Here is a 24,281-nt window from a genome sequence, read left to right as displayed (position 1 = left end):
CCCATTGACTTCAGTAGCGAAAAAAATAATACTATGGAAGTCCCAGCAGGACCAGCAACTGTTTTGTTACCCACATTCTCCAAAATAACTTTTCTGTTTAACAGAAGAAAGAAACTCTTTCAGGTTTGAAACAACTTGATGAGCAAATTAAGACAGAATTAATTTTTTTATTTTTTATTTTTTGTATATTATGTGTATTTGAACTTAGTTTATGTAGTTAGGCTGTACTGCTCAGACAACTTGCAAAATAGTAAAACCAACATGACAAAGAATCGTAAGTTTACTGAAAAAATAAAAATAAATGATACCACAATCCCATAGTGTGATAACATGCCCTGCAGTTTGCTCATCATTTGTTCCTACATCATTTTTTCCTGCAATAACAGTATAAATGTTCAAAAGCATCTTTGTAGCAAAGACTGAAAGTAATGTATAAAGAAAGTGACTTTCAAACTAAACCCCCGCTCGAAGCTGAAAGTTTGACATCTAGCCCTGGTATCTCATTTCTGCTGGTCGATTCTTTCTTGGTCACTTAAAAAAAATGATTGATGTATTTAATTTTAATTTTAACATAGCATTCGTAACTTGAATGTGTGAGGCTTCTGGTGCCATTCACTTCCAGTTATTTTAGCTGTAGGCCTACTTCAAACATTACGTTATGCTGCTTGACAAACTAGTAGGCCTAGCTGTTAAGATATTATTTTGATTATTTATTCTCACCAAATGTGCATTTATATTTTGTTGCCTATAAACAGCTAGTAAAAGCATTGTAAACTTATTTTTGATATAAATATTGTATTATACTGTATATTTTTTTCAGCTGTAATACATTATTTGTTTATCTGTCTGTTTTCACATGCTCTTGGAATGTCCTTAAGTGTATAAATGCATTAAATCATCAGAGTGCTTTACAGAGATGGAAATATTACCAATTTTATAAATGCTCTATCCGTGTAATGGATGTATTTATTTATTTTATTATGATTTTTTGTCTATTTTCTTCCCTTTAATAGTGCAGTTAAGCTGATGTTGTCATGTGCATGTGTATGTCCATAAGCAAGCTGGCGCAGTTTGCTCAATGTTTTTTTCTGATTTTGGTTGAATGTTGATATATCTACTTTAATGTCTAAAATATAATTATAATTTTTTATAGCAGGAAAAATGTACAGAATTGCCAAATGTCCAGGCTTCAGAAATCTATTAAAGATTAGTCTGTCTGTAATAAACACTGACCTCTGCTGCTCGATACATAACACTACTACTGTATTTACTCATCATACTTATTTTAATGAGAATAAAGTCATGTTTCCTCCTTCCTCCTTATTTTTATTGTTAAAATGTTTTTTTAGATTAGTTTATAGCCTGTTCACCTTTAACAATATTTCTACCTTCATTGCTAAAGTTTTATTTCTACAGTCAGGTAATACTTAGAAAAAGTCAGGTAGAAATACTTTGTGAATTGTTTCGGCCATAACATTTGAATCAATCGGCTCAGCATTAGTTTGTTAAAAAATAATATCCCTAATAATAAGTAATATTTCCACAATATTGCTTCCTCTTCAGTTTTTACAGCGATTTGGGAATCACTTGGTGAATCATTCAGAAGAGTCGGTTCAGTAGAACGATTTGTTCGCGAGCATTACTTCAGCACTGAAGCATTCTGATGGTGAGGCGTGGCGTTTACAAACTCCTGTGTAATGACTGGCGTGCCAAAGTAAAAGACGCTTTCCTTTTTCCGAAAAAAGTTAAAGGGAAGTGTCTTGAGAAAACATGGCGGAGTAAGAGAAAGAGACTTTACCGATGCTTCTTCAAAAAACGAGAAACTCTCCCACCACAGGACATGTAGCGCGCTTACACACTTTAAAGCTGTACTAAATTTAAAGTGAGGTAAGAGCTTGATTTCGTTTCTTGATTTTTTTATTTTCTAAATCTAAACAGCTTCTCATATTCTGTATGTGTCGCATAAGTTAAGTACTTCCTTGTATTTTTTGAGAAAGTTATTGCATTTCTTTTTTTAACTTATATGATGATTTCGTGAAAAAGGCTTCTAACTAGTCAAAGTGATCTTTAAAGTTTATTTCAAAGACACTTCAGTGTATGCTGGTCATGGGATGGATAGTAGTAGTGACGGTGACCACAATCAGTTCTGTCAAAACGTAACGTCACTGTTAATTTGTCCACCACTATGTTATATTTATAAAAATAAAAATAAATATTTTTTGTTTACATTTGACATAAAGTAAAAAGCTGCTTTGTGGCATTATTTAACAAATTGTCACAAATTATCAAGCAAAAATAAATAAAAATCATATCTGTTAGTGTAGTGCACTTAAAATAATGATCTATTATTTAACTTAATATTAATGTATTTATAACTTCAATGTAGTACAATACAGAATTTAATTTGATCTGTATTTTATGGGACAGTTTTTTTTTATTTTATTTTATTATTTTTTATTGTCAAGACTGAGAATTATAAGAATTGCAAAAGTAAAACATCGATTTTCATTAAAATATTTTGAGAATAAGTACAAATATGAAATTGTAGGCTACATTTTTATGTTAAATGTATCTTTTTTTTTGGCAGTGGCTATTTGCACTGTGTAAATAGCAATTAGATGCTATTTACTCTAAATTGTATTTACACTGTAAAAATTTTACTACTTATTGCAAATAGTAGCAATTATCTGCACCTTGGTATTGTAGTACATTGTAAAACAGTATGCACTATTAACTCATTCATTGAGTGTAAATTTTAATTTCAATACAAATTAATAAAGGGATGCCACCTTGTTGGGACAATAAAGTCTTCCCAAACCAACCCTAACCCTACCATATACTTCATTTTTAACTCTTTGATTCATTTTCATTGAAAATAAATGTCTTCTGATGTGATTTGAAATTTGAAAAGGGGAAAAAAAGTAAGACAAAAGGCTGATTCGAACCCAGGTCGATTGCGTCAAAATGAACATGTTACACATGTTACGTTACACATGTTACCATTTGCACCACTGGAGTGGAGTTAGTGTAAACCGCCTCAGCCAACAAGGCGGGCTATTTGCACTTAGTGATTTTGATTTTGGGGGGAATTATTATTATGGTACAGTATTTAAGATTCTCACGAAAGGTTGTTGTCTCACTGTAAGTAGTTCCCCAAAGTTCGCTGCTTTCGAAGGCCTCCTGTGGGACTTTATGAGAATGGACACAGCAGCTCATTGTGTTTGTGTGCTTGAATCTTTTCATGAATCACAGGCGTTTACAGTGCACAGGCTGTACCTTTGTGTTTTATTCTGTTGTAGACTGACTAATCTGCTCATTCATTGCTCACAAAGCTATTATTATCACCTTTCTAGAACCCTTTGAATAAGTGGATCAATGGTTCTGGAACTGTTTGCATGAAGAAGAGCTGAAATGATGATGTAGTTGTTTCGTTATGTCATTTTGGACCAGTGTTTGAGAGGATAAATGATCCTGACATGCTTGTTTAGTGAAATTACGCTAGATAGGAAGTTGATATGTCAAACAAAAATGAAAATTCATAGAGTGTGTCTTTTATCACATGCTTGAGTAAATATATGGTTGGACATGGCCTGGGCTTTGCCAGGAAAGGACTGTGTTTGGCATTGCAGAGATGAATATTCAGATTGTTGGTTGGTTGATCCAGTTTTGAACGTGAACAATGCTTTAAAGGTGCCATTGAGGTAAAAATATCCATAACATGACCTACACGAATCAAAAGAATGAGAAGAAATAAGGGCTATGATGTCATTAAAAAAATGTCAAGTTATAGTGCTGCAGAGATATCAACCTTAATTAGCATTAGCATTACTAGCCCCGGCCCGACAGGTGTCGTAATACCAGTTTCGGCCATGGGAGGCGGTATGCGGGCAACATAATCACCAGCCAACCTACAATACACGAATAACTCACACGGCTTGTGGGCGTGTACTTGAACCTGATGTCAATCATGTGGAAAGTACAGCCCACTAGTTCATTTCAGTTCATGGGAAGAGAGCGTCACCCGCTACAGGGAAACAACCGCGCTCGGAAACACAAATCAAGAGTAAACATCGGCACTGCTTTTAATCACTGGAGACAACTGATGGACCTGAAAGAAATGAGGTTCGACTCCGATCTTGCAACATTTCTTTTGGATTGGTAAGTTAGATGCTGTTAGTATTTCGCTAGAAGTTTGTTTTATATGTTTGTGTATTTGTTTTCGGGAAGTTATAACATAGAAATGTATCGAAGGCTGTTCGATAAACGTGCTAATGTTAGCGTTGGCTAACCGTAGCTACGTTTGATATTTAGCTAGCTATAACTTAACGTTACCCATTTTATTATATAGGGCTGTGCATGTCTTTACTCATGTACATCTCATCAGTAAAGACGCTCCTGTAATTAGAAGTATAGACGGTTTCATCGGGCGCACGCGCCTGGACCTAAGTTAACTTCCGGTCTGTGTTGTGTATATCGGTCTGGCTGCGGTGCCATCTACAAACGCAGTTAAAGCCAAGGTGATGAGTAGACTGAAGTTGGGCTCAGGTGGTTGTGCTGCGGGATGTGTTTCCCATACATTTATTTATTTTTGGAGACTCGCCACAATTTTAAAACTGATCGATTTTCAAAAAGGCTTTGTTAAATAAACATGAGTAACGTAACGTTACGTAACGTACTGCACGTTTAATAATAATAATTCCTTACATTTATGTTTAAATATCAAAACGAGGCACAGGTGTTTTTATATCGCTGTATCTCTGAAGGAAGGCTTGCATGTTATATGCGTGATAAAGCAGCGTGTGAGTGTACCAGCTCTGTTTTGTTTACAGCTGTTACTGGGGAAACCTCTATTTCTTGCGCTTTATGTCTATGCTTTAAAGCATCTCCTGCTGGCAAATAATGAATTAGCATTTTCATTAAGTCCGCCTGATCCACACAGAAAACACATTTTGTTTGTTATCAAAATATATCTACTCTAGAGGGACTTGGCTGTTGTTATTGATTCTATTTGGAGTCTACCGGAAGTAAAGTTAGGTCCACAAAAGCGCTCACTCGCATTAACGTTTGTTTATGTTGATGCCGTTGAAACCGTCTATATCTCCAGCACGTGTGTTCAGATCAGGGCTGCCAGGTTTTCACAACAAATCCTGCCCAGTTGCTTCTCAAAACTAGCCCAATCGCGTTTCCGGGAGGTTCCCCGATAAAACATTGCTTCCCGGGGTTAAAATATACGTTTTTTAGCAGGGTTGCCTTGGTATAATTCGCATTTTAGGGACTAAAGTTCACGTTATTTGTATTGGGGTCGCTGCGACCCGCAGACATGAAAAACAACCACCACAGACTTGGCAACACTGGTTGGCATTTACTACACAGAGCCGTAATTCACTGACAATCTACACAAAATCGATGTTAAAATCGCAGGCGATTCTTTGTCGATTTTGAAAGCGATTTTGTGTTAGTTGTCGGTAGACTACGGCTCTGTGTAGTAACTGCCGCTCCACCTGAACCAGTGTTGCCAAGTATGCGGTTGTTTTTCATGTCCGCGGTTTGAAGCAAACACAATACCAATAACGTGATATTTAGCCCCTAAAATGCTAATTTTACCAGGGAAACCCTTCCCAAAAATGTATATTTTAACCCCAGGAAGCAATTTTTATCGGGGAACCTCCCGGAAACGCGATTGGGCTAGTTTTGGACTAGTTTTAAGAAGCAACTGGGCAGGATTTGTTGTGCAACCTGGCAACCCTGATCTGAATAAACATGCTGGAGATAAGTTATACTTCTAATTACAGGAACGTCTTTACTGATGAGAGGTGCATGAAAATCGCATTCGATTTTTTGCACAGCCCTATTATTATATCATAACTAACCTGCTCTGTCTAGTCTGTTGGTCTCCGTGTCCTCTTTGCTTCATGGTTTTTCTGTGCGTGAAAAAATTGATGTGTGGCGTGAAAGCGTGTGAAAAGAGTCAATTGCGTGTGTCTCACGGTGAATGCTTGAGAGTTGGCACATTAGTTCTCAAGCAGAATAAAGGACAGGTTGATTATTGCTGTTTAGCGTTTGTATTAATCTATGATGTGTCCCTGTTTGCCTACAGGGACATAAAAAATAAATTAAAAGTGATACGTGGACCAAGGTGTCTGAGATTGTTCATTTTAAGTAAAGGATCCTAATATTTCGTCCACAACAATATTTAATGAGGTTATAACTCCTTGTGGTTAGTCTGCACGAGATCAACAAGCTTGTTTGCTTTGCGGCCGCTTTAAATACAAAATAAGCATTCAATCTACGTTAGAGCGTCTGAGCGCTCACAAATCTTTCTGCAGCGTTGTGAGCAGAGCGGCAAGAACGATTTTTGACGCTCTAGACGCCGGCGGTGTGTACGCACAGTTAGGCTTCGGCTATGGCTGTAGTGTTGTTGTGAAAGTAGGGGCGGAGCATAGAGACTATGCCGTTTCTCGTTTGTTACTCTAGAGTAGACCAATTCACTTTGAGGCATACTGCCCCCATCTGGTATGGAATGTGGAGTATGACTTGATTTTTTTTGCCAAACATTACAGATGGCACCTTTAAGATTTCTGCTCAATACAAGGAATTCCTGAAGTACAAACAAATATGATTTCTACCATATTTTCCCACTGCCTGTTCAGTTTTTGATCAGGATAAAGTTAATTCAAAGATAAAAGGTTTGTCACTCACCATCTTGTTTTCCCAAACTTAGGACTTTCTTCTGTGCAGTGTTGTATTAGTATTGTTGTTATATACTATCAGTGTTTATTAGCTTTTGTTTTTATATTTTTATTTTTTATTTTTTAAAGTTTTAGTAATCTTGTTATATTTTTGACAATGTTATTTTATTTTGTTTTAAATTTACATTTCTCTACTTAGATTTATTTATTAGTCATTTTAGTTCTTCAACTTAAATTTATTTGAAAAACATAAATAATTAAGGCAATTATTTATGTTTCTTTATGTTTAGGATTTTAATCCATTTTATTTTATATTAATATACAAAAAATAAATATGTATTTTATTTAAACTTTATTTTATTTAACAAAAAAGAAAATGGTTGTTATTATTATTATTATTATTATTATTATTATTATTCGTTTTATTATGAACAACTAACTATTATTTATTAGATCATTTTAGTTTTAATTAACAATGACATGGTTGCATCCGTGGAATGCAAAAGGAAATACTGTAAAGATGTAAATTGTCAATTTTTTTTATTTATTATTTTCTCAAAAATATTGCAAAATCGCACATCTTGTTTGCACAAATGCATATATTCAGACATTGCATGAAGAAGCATCACACTGGGTTTGACATCAGCGTTTCCCAAGTGGCATTGAATCCTTGGCTCTTCCCTCACATAAAGCTATCATATGACTTCAAAATAATAGTATGTGAGTCATATGGACTTTTTTATGATGCTTGTCTGTCAGCTTTGTAGCTGGACAGGTCGTGGCCACATTTTTGAAAATGTCTGCGCTTGAGTTTCTTGGAAGAAATCAACTCATATGGGTGGGTCTGAAATGATGTAAGGGTGAGGAAATGGTATCTAATGTGTCACTGTCCTTTCAGATGAAAACATTCGTCAAGATTTTAAACTCTTTGTTTTTCTCATGTACTGGTTCATCTGACACTTGTCCGGGTCATGTCAAAGAGACAATGTAATGCAACATCTTTCCATCCAGAAAGAAAATGTCTTTTGATGATCAGATGGTTGCTCATGAGGAAGTCAAGAGACTTCCTCATGTTCACTCTTCCACATGAGATGCAACATGATACAGTACATACCAAGTCAGAATTAGCTTGTACTTTGTAGGGTGGATTAATCAGTCACTGACTTTTTTTCGTAATGAAATCACTTGCACATCAGTGTGTGTGTGTGTGTGTGTGTGTGTGTGGTTGTGGTTGTGGTTGGGGGGCTCATGTTTCTTAGACTCTTTCTTTAGTGACACTCAGCAGTCAGATGGAGGATTGGTTGAGATATGGTGAAAACATGAACATCTTCGCTCCGTCTTTATGTTTGTTCTTTATTTTAGAGTTGTGATGACGTGATGTTTGATGTTTTTCCAAGTCTCTTGTGTCTCTGCTGTGGGGTTTTGTTTTACACTTGGACTTTTACTATGAACTTAAATGGATGTGATCTCAAAGGATGAGGATCAAGCGTTTCATGTTCGTTCCAGGTAGGAGAACAGATCTGTCTTGTCATATATTAGCTAGTTTTACAGCGCATCTCTATTTTTACTTCAAATAAGCCGTTTAGCACAAGTGTTTGTCATTCTTTAGCATACGATCCAGATCCACTGATGTGCTCTCGTTTTTCCATCAGATGAATGGTTTTGAAATGTAATACAGCATGTGGTGGATGGAGGCGAGTGAATGAGGTTTCAGTTTGGTCCAGAGATCTCCTGTGTGTGAATTTTTAATAGGTGTGTTTAAAAATTAAAACAGAGGCGCAGTTTTGTTTCTTGTCTTGCTGTCGCACATCCACAAATAGTGGAGGAGCATTTCACACTGGACCTGAAAGATGAGTCAAGTGGATAAGTTTCTTTCCACACGTGCAACTTTTGGAGAACGGGTTTGAATTCAGCATGTTTCGGAGCACATGCACAAACCACTAGGCCATGGCTCCAACAAGGCCCTGATGTTTGGATGAGATGGATTATCTAAATTTGCTCATCTTCATATAATGCCAAACATTTCTTTTGTAAAAAACAAAAACAAAAATGTTTTAAAAGATGTTTAAGCTGTTTTAAGTTTTAGTCATTTAGTGTAAGTTTTAGTGCTTTTGTCTTTTTTATTCATTAATTTTTTTTTATTTCTGGTTTAGTAATTGTAGTACACACTTCATGTTTTTTAAGAATGTTTTTTTTAAGTAAGTTTTTCATTTAACTATATTTTATTTAATCTCTTTTTTAATCACAGAAAATGTAAGTTCTAGTTTTAGTAAACAGTAACGTCACTTTTACAGCACTTATGATGTTTTATTTTCACTTATTAATATTCTATTCTATTATAATGTATGTTAATATTTTAAATTAGCATTTATTTGTTTATTTAAATGTTAATTTAAGTTTTAGTAATATTATGTGTAGGACTGCCTGATCATAATCATAATTGTCGATTATTCCACTGAAATTGTAAATGCGATTATTAATTATGATTATCCCAGTTTACAGTGAATGATGCTTATACCATTGTTTGATGCAACTGCATGTCGTAATTTTGGTATTATAATATGAATGGTATTATAATGTTATTCTAAAACAATGGAAAAACCCTTAAGATAACCCTTAAGACTTTGAATGATTATATAATTGTGGCATCCATAATTGTAATCACGATTAGAAATTGTATTAATTGTGAAGCCCTCTGTCACTTTTTGTCAAATTTTTTACATTTAGCCTAACTTTATTTTAGTTTGACTTAAGTCTTACAACTTTTCGAGGCAGCTTTTCTAGTTTTCTTTAAGTTTTTTCATGTAATTATATTTTATTTTATTTTGTTTCGTTTTTATTTTAATTATTGACAAAAATGTTTAACAGTTTTAATCAATAATAACAACAACACTGAAAGCAGCTTAATTTACAACTTGTATCTCACACAGTGCTTTTGTTTGGATTCAGAAGCTTCTGGTTCGAATGGGCTTCTTTTATAAAACTTTGTTGTTGTTCCTTTTTGGTCAGAACTTATTTTATTTAGATGGAAACGAGATTGTGCAAGATTTTCTCATTTTGAGTTCTACAGATCTCATGGAAAGACATGAGGGTGAATAACTAATGACGGAAGTTTAATTTTACAGTTGGAGTTTTAGAAATGAACAGAAATAATGAGCAACATGTGCCTGGTGTTTCATTCAGTATCAGTGAAGTTCATGACATCATGCGTAGTATGAGTTGGTGTGAATTAGTCATTTCCATCGGTCAGTGGAGAAATCATGTCAGCCGCTCGGCGCTCGTCCCACCTCACTGAGGATAAAGAAATGAGAACATGTGAACGCTGCCAGCCTTCTTCTGAGGGCACTCTGGGCAAAGCGCAGGGTTTAACTTGGTTTAATGGATTTTCCCAGCGTGGCCTTGATAACCTGACAGTTTCTCTGGCTGGAGTCGATTCGTTCTTACTCTACTTCAGCAGATTAATCAATTCTGGCAGGTTTTCTTGGATTGCTTTATTCCTCCACAGCTCTAAAGCCTTCTTACCTTGTCTTTCTCTTGCTAATTGTGGATTCTAAGGTGTTCTTAATGGTGCCAAGGTGTTTAGGTGCTTACTTCCCGGGTTCCTAAAAAAAAAGTTACAAATTGTTTGTGGGCAGTTAGATAAAAAAAAAAAAAATATATATATATATATATATATATATATATACACACACACAGTACAGACCAAAAGTTTGGAAACATTACTGTTTTTAATGTTTTTGAAAGAAGTTTCTTCTGTTTATCAAGCCTGCATTTATTTGATCAAAAATACAGAAAAAAACAGTAATATTGTGAAATATTATTACAACTTTAAAAGTTTTCTATTTGAATATACTTTAAAAATAATTTATTCCTGTGATGCAAAGCTGAATTTTCAGCATCATTACTATTATTATGAGTGTTGGAAACAGTTCTGCTGTCTAATATATTTGATGAATAAAAGGTTAAAAAGAACTGCATTTATTAAAAATAACAACAACAAAAATTCTAATAATATATACTCTAATAATATATTTTCTTTACTATCACTTTTTTATCAATTTAACACATCCTTGCTGAATAAAAGTATTGATTTTATATATATAAAAAAGAAATAAAAATTACTGACCCCAAATTACTGACCAGTAGTGTATATTGTTATTACAAAATATTTATATTTTAAAAACATAGCTTCTTTTTTTTTTTTTTTTTTTTACTTTGTATTCATCAAAGTATCCTAAAAAAAGTATCACATGTTCTGAAAAAATATTAAGCAGCAGAATTGTTTCCAACTTTGATAATGAATCATCATATTAGAATGATTTCTAAAGGATCATGTGATAATGATCCTAAAAATTCTGCTTTGCATCACAGAAATAAATGATAATTTAAAGTATAATACATTTAAAAACTTAACTCTTAAAAATAAAGGTTCCAAAAGTCCACATAGAACAACAATTTTTGGTTCCCCAAAGAATCTTTCGGTGAACAGTTTTGAAAAGAGCCATTTTCTTTTCTTCTTTTTAATATGTGAAGAACTTTTAAAAAATCTAAAGAATCCTTTTTTACATTATAAAGAACCTTTTGGAACCATGGAACCATCTATGACTATAAAGAACCTTTATTTTTAAGAGTGTAAGAGGAAAAAAATCAGAAGCTGCATGGCATTTTTTTTTTTTTCTAAGGTTGACCCATCCGACTGGAATAGCGGGTTTAGAAGCTGTTGGAAGCACATTAGAGTTACTCTGGTTCCTCTTTTACGCGTGATAATCTCCATGTGTCATCTCACTCTTAATTGGAATTGACGTTTGCCATCGGGTGTCCGTAGATAACACTGGCATGTCACACTGTTGCATCTGTTATCAGCAGGCTTACTGCGCTGACCCTCCGTTCATGTGTGCAAGACCCAGTGTAACCTGTTACCACGGGTCAACAACAAAACATTTTACAAGCTAAAGCCCAGTTTGGTTGTGCAGAGGCTTCTCACTGGAGTAGAGGGTTTGGGAAAGGTCTCACAGAGGGGGTTATCCTGGAATTCAGTGTCTTTTGGAAGAGGTCAAACTGTTTCAGGATGTGTCTGAGAGGGTTGAAGTCGTGGGTCTCATGCTGCACCCCATGGAGAATTAAACGTGTCTATCACACCAGAGGAGAGAAAGTCATGCAGAAGATTGAGATGTTTAGACGGTGCACAGAATGTTTCAAAAAGAAAAAGGAGAAAAGGTGAGGTTTGTTTTGGTTTGTGATTTTTCATGCACACAGTTGACACGTGTGGTTGCTAGGGTATTGCTATGTGGTTGCTAAGGTGTTGACAGGGTGTTGGAAGTAGAAATTAATATTTTTGTTCTGCAAGGATGCATCATCAAATTGATGAAAAGTGAGAACAAAAACATACGAGACATAATAAGACCAAAAGTTTTGAAACATTACTATTGTTAATGTTTTTGAAAGAAGTTTCTTCTGCTCATCAAGCCTCCATTTATTTTATCAAAAATACAGAAAAAATCTGTAATATTGTGATATATTATTACAATTTAAAATAATTGTTTCTACATTTATTATACTTTAAATTATAATTTATTTCTGTGATGCAAAGCTGAATTTTTAGGATCATTATCACAAGATCCATTAGAAATCATTCTAATGTGATGATTCATTATCAAAGTTTTTTTCAGAACGTGATACTTTTTTAGGATACTTTGATGAATAAAAAGTATATATATAAATAAAAAAAGAAGCTATGTTTTTAAAATATAAATATTTTCTAATAACAATATACACTACTGGTCAGTAATTTGGGGTCAGTATTTTTTTTTCTTTCTTTTTTTTTTAAATAAAATCAATAATTTCAGCAAGGATGTGTTAAATGGTTAAAAAGTGATAGTAAAGAAAATATATTATTATAATTTTTTTCTTACATTTTGAAAAAATGCAGTTCTTTTTAACCTTTTATTGATCAAATATATTAGACAGCAGAACTGTTTCCAACACTCATAATAAATCAGAATATTAGAATGATTTCTAAATGATCATGTGGATGTTACATGTGACACTGAAGGCTGGAGTAATTATGCTGAAAATTCAGCTTTGCATCACAGGAATAAATTATTTTTTTAAAGCATATTCAAATAGAAAACTATTATTTTAAGTTGTAATAATATTTCACAATATTACTGTTTTTTCTGTATTTTTGATCAAATAAATGCAGCCTTGATGAGCAGAAGAAACTTCTTTCAAAAACATTAAAAATATTAATGTTTCCAAACTTTTGGTCTTTACTGTATATATATATATATATATATATATATATATATATATATATATATATAATTTCTATCATTTTTTCCAGGATGGAAGCCTCATGTCTGGAACTGGCTCTGGAAGGTGAGCGTCTGTGTAAAGTGGGAGATTACCGTGCTGGTGTCTCCTTCTTAGAATCTGCCATCCAGGTGGGCACTGAAGACCTGCAGATTTTGAGCGCTATCTACAGTCAGCTGGGCAATGCCTGCTTCCACCTGCACGACTACAACAAGGCGCTGGAATACCATCGGCATGACCTCACGCTCACCAGGTCTGAATCTGGACGCTTACGCCACGGTTTCGAAGCTAGTAGGATAATGTCCTTATCTAAAATCGCATGTCTTGTTTTTCTGACTCTTTCAGATCTATCGGAGATCAGCTGGGAGAAGCTAAAGCCAGTGGTAACCTTGGAAACACATTGAAGGTTTTGGGTCGCTATGATGAAGCAGCAGTTTGTTGCCAAAGACACTTGGACATTTCCAGGATGCTCCATGATAAAGTGAGGTTTTTAACACAACCAAGGGGCCTTTTAATGCAATAGCTGAACCCCGAAATGACGTTTTGGTCATCATTTATCATCTGTAATGCAGAATAAGATATTTTAAAGAAACTACAGTATGATTCTCACTAACCAATGGCATTCTTTACTGATGTCAAACCCGGCGTGTCAAGGCACATTGTACATATGTGCGATGTGTACGTGTGAATAAGGTCTGACAGCTATTGTATGGCGTCATCAGACTGGAAACATCACATATTGAATGGCATTGACTATTTTTATGGCACTTTTTTGTCCTTTTTTTGGAGCTTGACAGCTCCTGGTCACAATATGAATGCAGAACCAAAGAAAAAGTTAAAGTAAAACGAAACCAAAAAACAAGACTCATTAATAATAATAAAAAAAAAAAAAAAATATATATATATATATATATATATATATACGATGAGGAGATATAATAAAAAGGCACTTTAGATACAATTATGGACTGATTTTATTTATTGATTGATGTAAGAAATACTAATTTATTTATTGATAAACTGATAAAATAAGCTGTTTATAGAAATAATTAAAAGGGTATGTATTTACAGTATTTTTGATAATACAAAAAAAGTAAATTAAAGACTTTAAAAAAAGTAAAATAAAACAATGATTTATTTATTGATCAAATAAAACTGAATGTTCAATTAAATAAATACTAATAGAATTGTAAATAATATGACTTTTTATTCATTTTAAATTTTTGTTTAATATATGTATATTAAATATGTATATATAATAATAATATATATATATATATATATATATATATATATATATATATATATATATATATAGTAGGGGTGTAACGGTTCACAAAATTCACGGTTCGGTTCGATACGATACACTGATGTCACGGTTCGGTTCGGTTCGGTTCGATACGTTTTAGATACAGCAAAATGTAAAAACATCTCAACTTTTCAGAATGCCGCAAGCGCACCGCGGGTCATGTGACAAGAACCAACCAATCAGCTTCATCCTTTCCCGTAACAACGTTGAGAGCTCAGCCAAGATGAAGGAACAGCTGATCATAGTTGTATATGGATTGCAATTTTGAAATAAATTCAGTAGCAGAGCTACTGCAAGCGATTTTTAGAGCTGCAAATCCATTTATCCTTCGCTGAAATTTCCGCGTCTCATGGAGAGAGCACGTCATTGTTGCTTAGCAAAGACAGACGCCTCATGAGCGCTTCTGCCCGAGCGCTTTGGAAAAGAGGAGAAAGACGCGCTTAGCGTTTTCCATGCGTTTTTAGGCACGATATGTGAACGGCCCCTAAGGCGCTCGCTCACTCAGCACGCGCTGAAGGCTCGTTGCAAAATGTCGAATGCCTTTAACAGACCAGAAATATAAGATCCTAAAATAACCAACAGATCTGGTGTTTGGGTTGGATTCCCTGTAAGCTATAGTTTCTAAATGCTGCAGGGATAGTTTGCTGCGTGCATGTTTCTCCTTTTTTTCGTCTTTTCCCAGATAGTACTGACGCATATATCCCAGATATTCCCGCTGTTTTTTTTTTTTGTTTTTTTTTATTCCCGCTGGTGTACCCTGTCATGTTGCAGATGCGACATACCGTTGTTTTTTTATCCACCACTCTCTTGCCATCACCATTATAGCTTAAAGGGAATCCAAAGTGCACCCAAACACCAGACCTGTTGGTTATTGGAGGATCTTCTCATTTCTAGTCTGTTAAACGCATTGGCTATTTTGCAACGAGCCTTCAGCGCGTACTGAGTGAGCGAGCGCCTGCTGAGTAGCCTAACATAAACATATAAGATGGTGTTTTTTTCTTCTTCGGGAGTGTCAGGGGCGTTGCCTGTTACGTTGTTTGGGTTATTGGGCTACCTTGTTGAACGCATATCATTATATTTCTTTCTCTCTCTTTTTTTTTTTTTTTTTCAAATATAATTAATTACTCCAACGAACCGTTCGGTATACATAATGCGTACCGCGTACCGAACCGAAAGCGTCGTACCGAACGGTTCAATACGAATACGCGTATCGTTACACCCCTAATATATAGGTATAATAATTTAGTTTAATATATGTTTATAAATGATCAACAAAAATGTTTTAAGAATATTGTGACATAAAATGTTCACCTAAAAAGAAACACGCCTCATCTCTTAAAAAAAAAAAAATGAAGCCAAACAGATTTAATAAAAAGCAAAAATTGTCAGTGGATTTGTTGATTGGTAATATTTATTTAGTAATGTAAATAATAATTAAATGAAATGTAAATAAATAATATTTGTTTGTTGAACAAATACAAATAAAACTAACTGTTCAAATAAAATTGTCTTTTTGGTATCATGAACCAAAATTTAAGATTATTATGGTCTAATTTTTTTATATCTCTCACGTTATTCCTTTAAACTCTGTTTGAATAGTTCATGGCCAAGTTTGCCTCAGATGTTTTTGGAAGCCCTGTTATCCCGAAACACCACTTGATCTATTTTAACAGACCATAAACATATTTATGTTTAAATGCAAGGCTTCAATCCTATTTAGGTGTGTAATGAGCGTGTCTTGTGGACTGACTGTTGTGTGCGTGTCTGTGTGTGGTTTGTGCGGTGGGGCAGGCCAGAGCGCTCTATAATTATGGGAATGTGTACCACGCCAAGGGGAAGAACATATGTTGGAGCGGTATGGATCCTGGAGACTTTCCCGAGGAGGCACACATCGCTCTAAAGAAAGCAACTGAGTACTACGAGTGAGCCAGCCAGCATTTGTTTTCATTCTTTTAAACACCCAAACCAGTGTGTAGACGACACACATGTGCCAAGAGACAAAATATTTCATTTCTGAAAGAACATAGCAGAGATTGCAGTAGAAAGTTTTCCAAAGGCATGCTTTAGCTTCTATTGTGTTATCACCTCTACTGTATCTAATAGTGCACCTCTCTGTTTGAAGAGCGAATCTGGCCATCGTGAAAGAGTTGGGGGACAAAGCGGCTCAGGGCAGGACCTACGGTAATCTTGGCAACTCACACTATTTGCTCGGAAACTTCCAGGATGCGGTCTTGGCTCACGAACAGGTATTTCATACAGAGAGTTTCTTAAATTAATCAACTTGTGGTTTCTGTCAGGGATGGGAATCGCCAGAGGCCCCATGATACGATATTATCACGATACTTGTGTCACAATACCATATTATTATTGACCTTTTTCAAACTTCAAATTATGTTCCTAAACTTCAACTTTGGCAACATCTGTTTCAACTAAAAAAAGCATTTCTCAGTTTGTTTATCTCACTTCAGTGTTATTGCTGCAAACAATCGATAATTAATTCAAATAAATGTTCTAATTCTGTAATTCTACAATTCCGTAATTTATGAAAATAACTGTAATTTTTACCCTTTTGTCAAATATTGCACTGCAAAGAGCAGTGCTACTTTTAACTTATCCATAACTTAGCAAATGACCATGGAATAAGCGCGATAATCAGTGCTTTAAAAGATTGCATTAAAAGATTTTAGAAAAAAACTAAACACCACCAACTTGTGGACTGTAAAAAAATATATTTTATTATTTTACCAAATAGTATAATAAAAGATTGATACTTGGCATCCATGTCTCGATAGTATTGTTGCGGAAAATATCGCAATACTATGCTGTATCGATTTTTCCCTCATCACTAGTTTCTATTAAAATGCACAGATAAACTGATAAAGGTTGGATTACTGTACAGAAAAAGTCTGCTATTATGTGCACAATAATATATATTAGTGCTGTCAAAATTTGTGAAATAATGGATGCAGTTATTTTTTTTTTTTTACAGTTTATTGCATTACAGATATTTAACGCAATAAATGCAGGGGCAGAGCCAGGGTTGGCCACCCCACTCACAACTGCTGCGTCTGTCTCTTTTTGCATTTATTTAGACACAGAACATCTTTACGACCACATCAAATGGGAGATTTTCAGACGCACACCCTAACTTCACCTCAGCACTAGGCGCTAGTCAAAGAGCCCAAAATAAAAGCATTTCATTTGGATATACAATAATAATGCAGAATCTTGTGCAATGTTCAATCAAATCACAATCAAATCAAATTGTTTCATGAATCAGCAGAGTTTATAATTTTTTTTCTTCATTTTTTTTTTTACAGCGTCTCCTTATTGCGAAGGAGTTTGGAGACAGAGCTGCAGAGCGGAGAGCGTATTGCAACCTTGGAAATGCATACATATTCCTCGGACAGTTTGAAGCTGCAGTTGAACATTACAAGTCAGTTTTATTTTATTTGATTTTATTTCAAATTTTCTAACAAAATATACAAAGCAATGAATACAAATAAAGCAACAATGGCAATTGAATATTTTTATCTTATTTGTTTAACTTTATATCCAAAGAAGTAAAATGAACAATTCAACAATAGTGATATTTTTTTAATTAATTATATTATTTTTATTTATTTGAATTATTTTAACCTGATACTGAATTTATTTTTCACCTTCCTATTAAACTTATATTATTAAAGACATTATATTATAGCCCTTATAAGTAATGTTTGCTCCTTGCAAAAAATTTTGTCCTTGCAAAAGAGAAATAAAAAACAACAACTGGGATGTTTTTTTTATTATTATTATTATTTTTATTTTATCATAATTAATTTCCAAATTATAACTCATTTACTTTCCACTTTCCTTTATTTATCTAATTTCCATTCATATAGAAATTATTGATCATAGCCATTAAAAGCCATGTTTATAGTATTTTTGTTTTTCCTTGGGAAAGCATCCGTTTATTAATTTGACTCAACATTTCATGCCTTAAAATAAGGGTTTTACCATAGTACTTGTCCAAAAAACATGTACTTCTGTATTTGACTGTGAGATGAGCTGGAGTGATATGATGAGCTGGTTTTGGTGTTTTCCTGCAGGCGGACGCTGCAGTTGGCGAGGCAGCTGAGGGACAGGGCTGTGGAGGCTCAGGCCTGCTACAGTCTGGGCAACACCTACACACTACTGCAGGACTACGAGAGAGCCATAGACTCTCACCTCAAACATCTCATCATAGCTCAGGACCTCAAGGACAGGTACACTGTCACAAACACGTCCTGTTTGGGCTGCTGCTCTTCCTGATGTCTAACCCTGTTTCTGTCTCTGTGTGTGAAGGATCGGAGAAGGGAGGGCATGCTGGAGTTTAGGGAATGCCTACACCGCACTGGGAAAGCACGAGCAGGCCATGAGCTTTGTTGAAAAACATCTGGAAATCTCCAAAGAGGTGTGTGTGTGAGTGAGAACACTGAGATAACACCAACCCACTTCCTGCCTGCACAGGAAAGCCCAAGGATGAATCTCACAGAAAAGAAAAATCTCAAGAAAAAAAAAAATCATGCCAAAAATCAAGTATAAGAATAAGAAATTATGCTTTATATGAAGAAAATGAAGCTTATTTTAGGATTAGTAACATTTTTGGTGTTATAACAAGTGCTATTTTAGTATCTTTACTATACTATTATAGTTTTTTGTTAATATTTTAATTGAAATTTTATTTTTATATTTTAATTTTAGTTAGTTTTAGTAATTAAAAATTGTATTATGTTTATCATTATTATTACAGTTGTGGTCAATATTTTGTCATTAATACATTTTTGTCCACAACTGCATGTATATACGTTTTTTTTTCTAAGTTTTATTTTTTATTTTTTGCAATAATAAGCAATTTAACTTGGGGAAAAAAAGAGTATTTTATTTCAGGTATTTTTTTGGCTTTTAGTTAACAACAGTAACTCTGAACATGACCTTATTTTTTACGACAATTGAGATCTTTTTCACCCCTAATTCTCAATGCTAAAAATCAAGTTCCCATTGCTCCCAATGACAGATTTTCTAATTACAGTGATACAGTTTATTTGTATTTAATTCAGCATGAATTAGTTTGTACAACACACACTTAAAACATTATTTAAAACACATTCAATTCATCATCAAAATTAAACAGGTTTATTTTCTTAATGCACATTCCTGTGAATGATAATGTCACTGTTATTCCACTAAATAATTTCCTCTGAAATCATTTTTTGCTTATGTGGCATTGTTTTTTTTCTTCATTTCAGTATTGAGAATTAGGGAAAATGTTTTTACATTTACATTAATCATTAGCAGATGTTTTGTCCATAGTTAGTTACAGCAGAGGAACATGAAGGATACAAAATCACCTTTATTTGAACACTAGATTAGATTAGGAAACAAAGGTGAAAAGCAAGAAAGAGGATAAAAATTATGTGAGAGCAAAGCAAATAAAAATTCCTATTTCTTTCTTTTGATTATGAGGGGAAATATGATTTAAACAGGCTTTGCGTGCTTGCTTTCTAATGTTTTTTTCCTTCCTGTGTGTGTGTGCTGCTCAGATTGGAGATCGTAGTGGGGAGCTGACGGCTCGAATGAATCTCTCTGATCTTCAGTTAGTTCTGGGTCTGAAGCAGAACAGCTCTGCCTTCATCGAGAGTCCGCCCGGAGACAGCAGTCTGACTGGTAACAGCACACACAACTTTCCTCAGACTTTAAAACCACACATGGTAGATGCTGTTGAATGTAAAGATGAACAAGAACCCTTAGAGGTGCACAAAGTTTGGTTACAATTTTTTTTTTTTTTTGGTGTCCTTGTTACAGTGTAATTATATATTTAAGTACTTCGAAAAATGTGTTATTTAATAACTTGTGCTTACTAGGGCTATTTTTATTTATTTATAGGGTTATTGCAAGTCATTTTGTCTAATTACTCTTCTCTTATTACCTTCTTTTATTATATGTAATGTGTAACAAGGACATTGTAAAATAAAGTGTTAAACAAACTCCATCATTATTATTATTATTATTATTTATGATATATTTATATTTCTGTAATACAGAGAGGGCTGGAGAAACAACCACAATATAATAAATAATATTAAAAAAAATACAAAATTAAATTTAGATAAAAGGTAAGTAATTATGAAAATAAATATAGGAACTATAATCAAATAGTAAAGTTAGTAAAATAAAGCTCTAAAAAAAATTTACAAACATAAAATTATAGTTGTGAAAAGTACAAACCACAAAGTATTTTTTGACCAAAAATAGGACTTTAATATTAATATTGAGAAATTGAATAAATTGAAAACAAAATCACATTTAAGCCATACTGAAGTAATATTAAGCATATTAACTATCATCCAATAACTTAACAAATCTTAATCAAAACTTAAGATCTAAATCATTTTAAAAATAAGATTTTAAAACAAAAATCAGATTAAAAAACTTGTAATGCAAACAATTGCAGTACATGTATTGAAATGACATTCCCTTAAACATGGAGCTCTCCTGTATTTTGGCATATTTGGCACATAAAAGTTTAATTTGAGAGTTTGGTGTTAGGAGTTTGCTGATAGCGCCACCTACTGGATAAAAAAAACTGTACATTTTGTTTAAACTTCAATTCAGTTATATGGCTTGAATATCTTTTTTTTATTAACAAATACATACATTTAAAATGTACAAAATTAGTTTGTGCATGATTAATATGCTTGGCAGCAAAAAATACTAGTAATCGACATATCAGCTTATAAGCAATAACTGCTCTTAGCACAACTGATCTAAAGAATGAGAGTCACAGTACCTGCTTCTTTCTGGTTTTGTAGATGGAAGATCCAGAGGAAGCCGGAGACTCAGCATGGAGAACATGGAGCTCATGAAACTCAGCTCTGACAAAAATACGGTGAGACAAGACTTTCACCGCCGTGCTTTTATTAGTGTGCTAAATGCTCACTCCAAAGATCTTGGATAATTATACTTTTCTCTGTCAGGAAAAAAGTCAGTGACTAGAACAAACGTTTTCAATGCTTCATCTGTCCAGGGCCAGACCTGTGAGGAGACTACAACTCCTCAGGAAACCAAATCGCCAACCAAATCATCCATAGCCAAGCTTTCCTTCATCAATCGCTTCAGGAGCAAAAAACACAGGATAAATGGCTCAAACTCCAGTCCACCAGCTGAGAACCACAGCAGCAGCCCACCTTCAGCCCGTCTGGACAAACAGGTCAAATACTAATCTTTTCTAAATGACACATGACAAATAGCATAGTTGTCCGTTTAATATTATAAAATATGTATTACTTATTAATATTCTCATTTCCCTGAATGGCTTTTCCCACAGAACACCCCAGACACTCTGGGTGACGACAGCTTTTTTGATCTTCTGAGCCGTTTTCAAGCAAACCGCATGGATGACCAGAGGTGCTCAATACTGGACGGCCTAAGCCGTTTTCCCGCCCCTTCCGTACCCTGTGAAACCCCACCTGTAGTCTTGAAGAAATGTGAGACATCCTTCCTCCCTCACTGCACTGACCTGTGCAAACTATACTTGTATATGAAGGTGCAAAATCATTGAAGGTGCATTCACACTGACAGCGATTCAAAGCAGAAAAGTAGGAGCAGTTGATTTGAATTTACAGAAGTGAAACAATGTGAGCAGAATCTAACTTTGTGCTAATAAGAAAACAGACTAACAGACAGTGACAGTGTGAACGCACCTTTAGTTTGTAATAATTATACCAGTGTATAGAAGTGCACACAGGGACAATACTAGAGTATTGTGTCGCATGACAGAATCCCAGCCAATTATAAGATACTTGATGTTTCAAATAGACACAGTGTAGAAAAACATGTCTTCAAACAAACATATGTGTGTGTGTGTTAAGTTTTTTCTACACTGGTGGGGACTTAAACCTGAATGCACTCCAACTCATGGGGACTTGTGTCACCGTGGGGACCTAAATTAAGGCCCCCATGGGTACAAAAGCTTATAAATCATACAGAATGAGATTTTATAGCAGAATCATAGCAGAAAGTTTCCTGTGAGGAGTAGGTTTAGGAGTAGGTGTAAATACAGTTTGTACTGTACCATTACAGCTATGGGCAGTCCCTACAATGATAGTGAACCAGACGTGTGTGTGTGATTTTATTTGAATGAATTTAATAAATTTTTTTCATTTGTTTTAATAAAAATAAGTCTGGTATAAAAAAACTTTTTTTTTTTTCTTTTTTTTAAGTAGTCGCTTATACTCTCCAAGGCTGCATCTATTTGATCAAAAGTACAGTAAAAACAGTTACTGTTTTTTTTTTTTTTTTTTTTATTAATACGTTGAAAAATGTACTTTTATTCCTGTGATCAAAGCTGAATTTTCAGCATCATTACTGCAGTCATTACTTCAGTGTCACATGATCCTTCAGAAATCAGTCTAATATTGCTGATTTGCTGCTCAAGGCAAAGCAAGGCAAGTTTATTTATATAGCACATTTCGTACACAATGGTAATTCAAAGTGATTTACATAAAAGTCAAATAATCATGACGTAAAATAAAATAAAACAAGCAATTTTAAAACATTTAAAACATCAAGAAACATTTCTGATTATCAATATTGAAAACCGTTGTGCTGTTTAATATTTTCGCAGAGCACATTTTCTTTTTTTTTTCAGGATCCTTTGATGAATAGTTAAAAAAGAACATTTGTTTGAAATATAATTTTTGGTTATGTTATTTACTTGACAATTGTCAATGTTATTGGCTTTTGACCATTTTACCAATTCTTGTTTCCTTTCTGAATAAAAGTATTTATTTATGTAAAATAAAATAAAAAAGAATCTTAACTACCCCAAGCTTTTGGACAGTGTTTAAATGGTCCACATTGTGCTGTTTTTAACCTTGTACAGCTATTTCCGCATCCGGAGCGGAGGCCTCGGCACAGCCTGGTCATTTCCTAGACCTGCTGGCCAGCTCACAGAGCCGTCGGCTGGACGAGCAGCGGGCCAGTGTGGACCGTCTCCCAGGTCTCCGGCTGGACCAGCGCCACAGCCAGGACGTTCTCAGCAAACTCATGGCCTCGGCCGATAACAAAGCAGCAGATGAGGACTTCTTCGACATGCTGATTAAGAGCCAGGTTAGTGTTGTTTATTATCAGTCTCTCTCTTTAAAAGTGTATGTTTGATAGCTGTTTTTGGCTTGTACAGGGATCCAGACTGGATGATCAGAGATGTGCTCCTCCACCTCCTCCCACCAGAGGCCCTACAGTCCCAGATGAAGACTTCTTCAGCCTCATCCTTCGCTCCCAGGCCAAACGGATAGATGAGCAGAGAGTCATCTTGTCATCAGACACAAGACCACTTCAGACCAATCCTGAATGACCTGTTCTGTATGAAGCCAGAATACTATTTTAGGACCTTGCAACATCATTGAAGTTTTACTTATGAATCAATGCCTTGTTGAAAAAGAGGTCCTACAAGGTGAAATCTGTTCTCATTTAACAAGATCTTTGAATCTTGAGATACATGAAGTTCTTTCATGCTTCCTTCTAGAGTGATCTGAACTGGATTCAGACATTCCTGTACAGGAAAGACCAAGACTGCAGTCTCTTTCTCAGGGATTCAGTACAGTGCACTGAATGCATTTCATTCACCTGGATAACTGGATGGACTTAATCAGCGGTAGATTAGGATGTTTGACCATTTTATATATATTTTTAACACTAAATGTAGCATCAGTTCTATTTTGATTCTGTCTTTGACTTGTATTGTATGTAATGTTATCTTTTAATACCAGCAAAGCAATGCTCTATATTAATGTTCTGAGATTTCAGAAACGAGCAGTCTCCAAAAGTTCGGATTTATGTGAATTTAAAGTTGTGTTCTGGAAATTGTGAAGAATGTATTACTAATTTTAAATAAGACGAATAAAGCCTCATTTTAATAGATCCTGCTCAATTACAAACGGACACAGTTT

The 24,281-nt window shown here is 34.5% G+C and overlaps 1 protein-coding gene across 1 annotated transcript; it reads left to right on the top strand.

The window, feature by feature from the left end:
• Positions 1-1,677: 1,677 nt before the first annotated feature.
• On the top strand, positions 1,678-24,250 carry LOC113078245 (G-protein-signaling modulator 2-like). Its single transcript, XM_026250569.1, has 14 exons — positions 1,678-1,887; positions 13,033-13,254; positions 13,347-13,482; positions 16,102-16,232; positions 16,433-16,556; positions 17,631-17,746; positions 18,402-18,557; positions 18,637-18,745; positions 19,875-19,998; positions 21,144-21,220; positions 21,359-21,541; positions 21,659-21,818; positions 23,216-23,442; positions 23,513-24,250. The coding sequence occupies exons 2-14, from the start codon at positions 13,034-13,036 to the stop codon at positions 23,684-23,686; spliced, it is 1,938 nt and encodes a 645-aa protein (XP_026106354.1). The 5' UTR covers positions 1,678-1,887; position 13,033; the 3' UTR covers positions 23,687-24,250.
• The last annotated feature ends 31 nt before the right edge of the window (positions 24,251-24,281 follow it).

The sequence above is a fragment of the Carassius auratus genome, unplaced genomic scaffold (genome assembly GCF_003368295.1).
Source record: "Carassius auratus strain Wakin unplaced genomic scaffold, ASM336829v1 scaf_tig00024851, whole genome shotgun sequence".
Lineage (NCBI taxonomy): Eukaryota > Metazoa > Chordata > Actinopteri > Cypriniformes > Cyprinidae > Carassius > Carassius auratus.
This window is presented reverse-complemented; position numbering and strand designations above follow the sequence as displayed.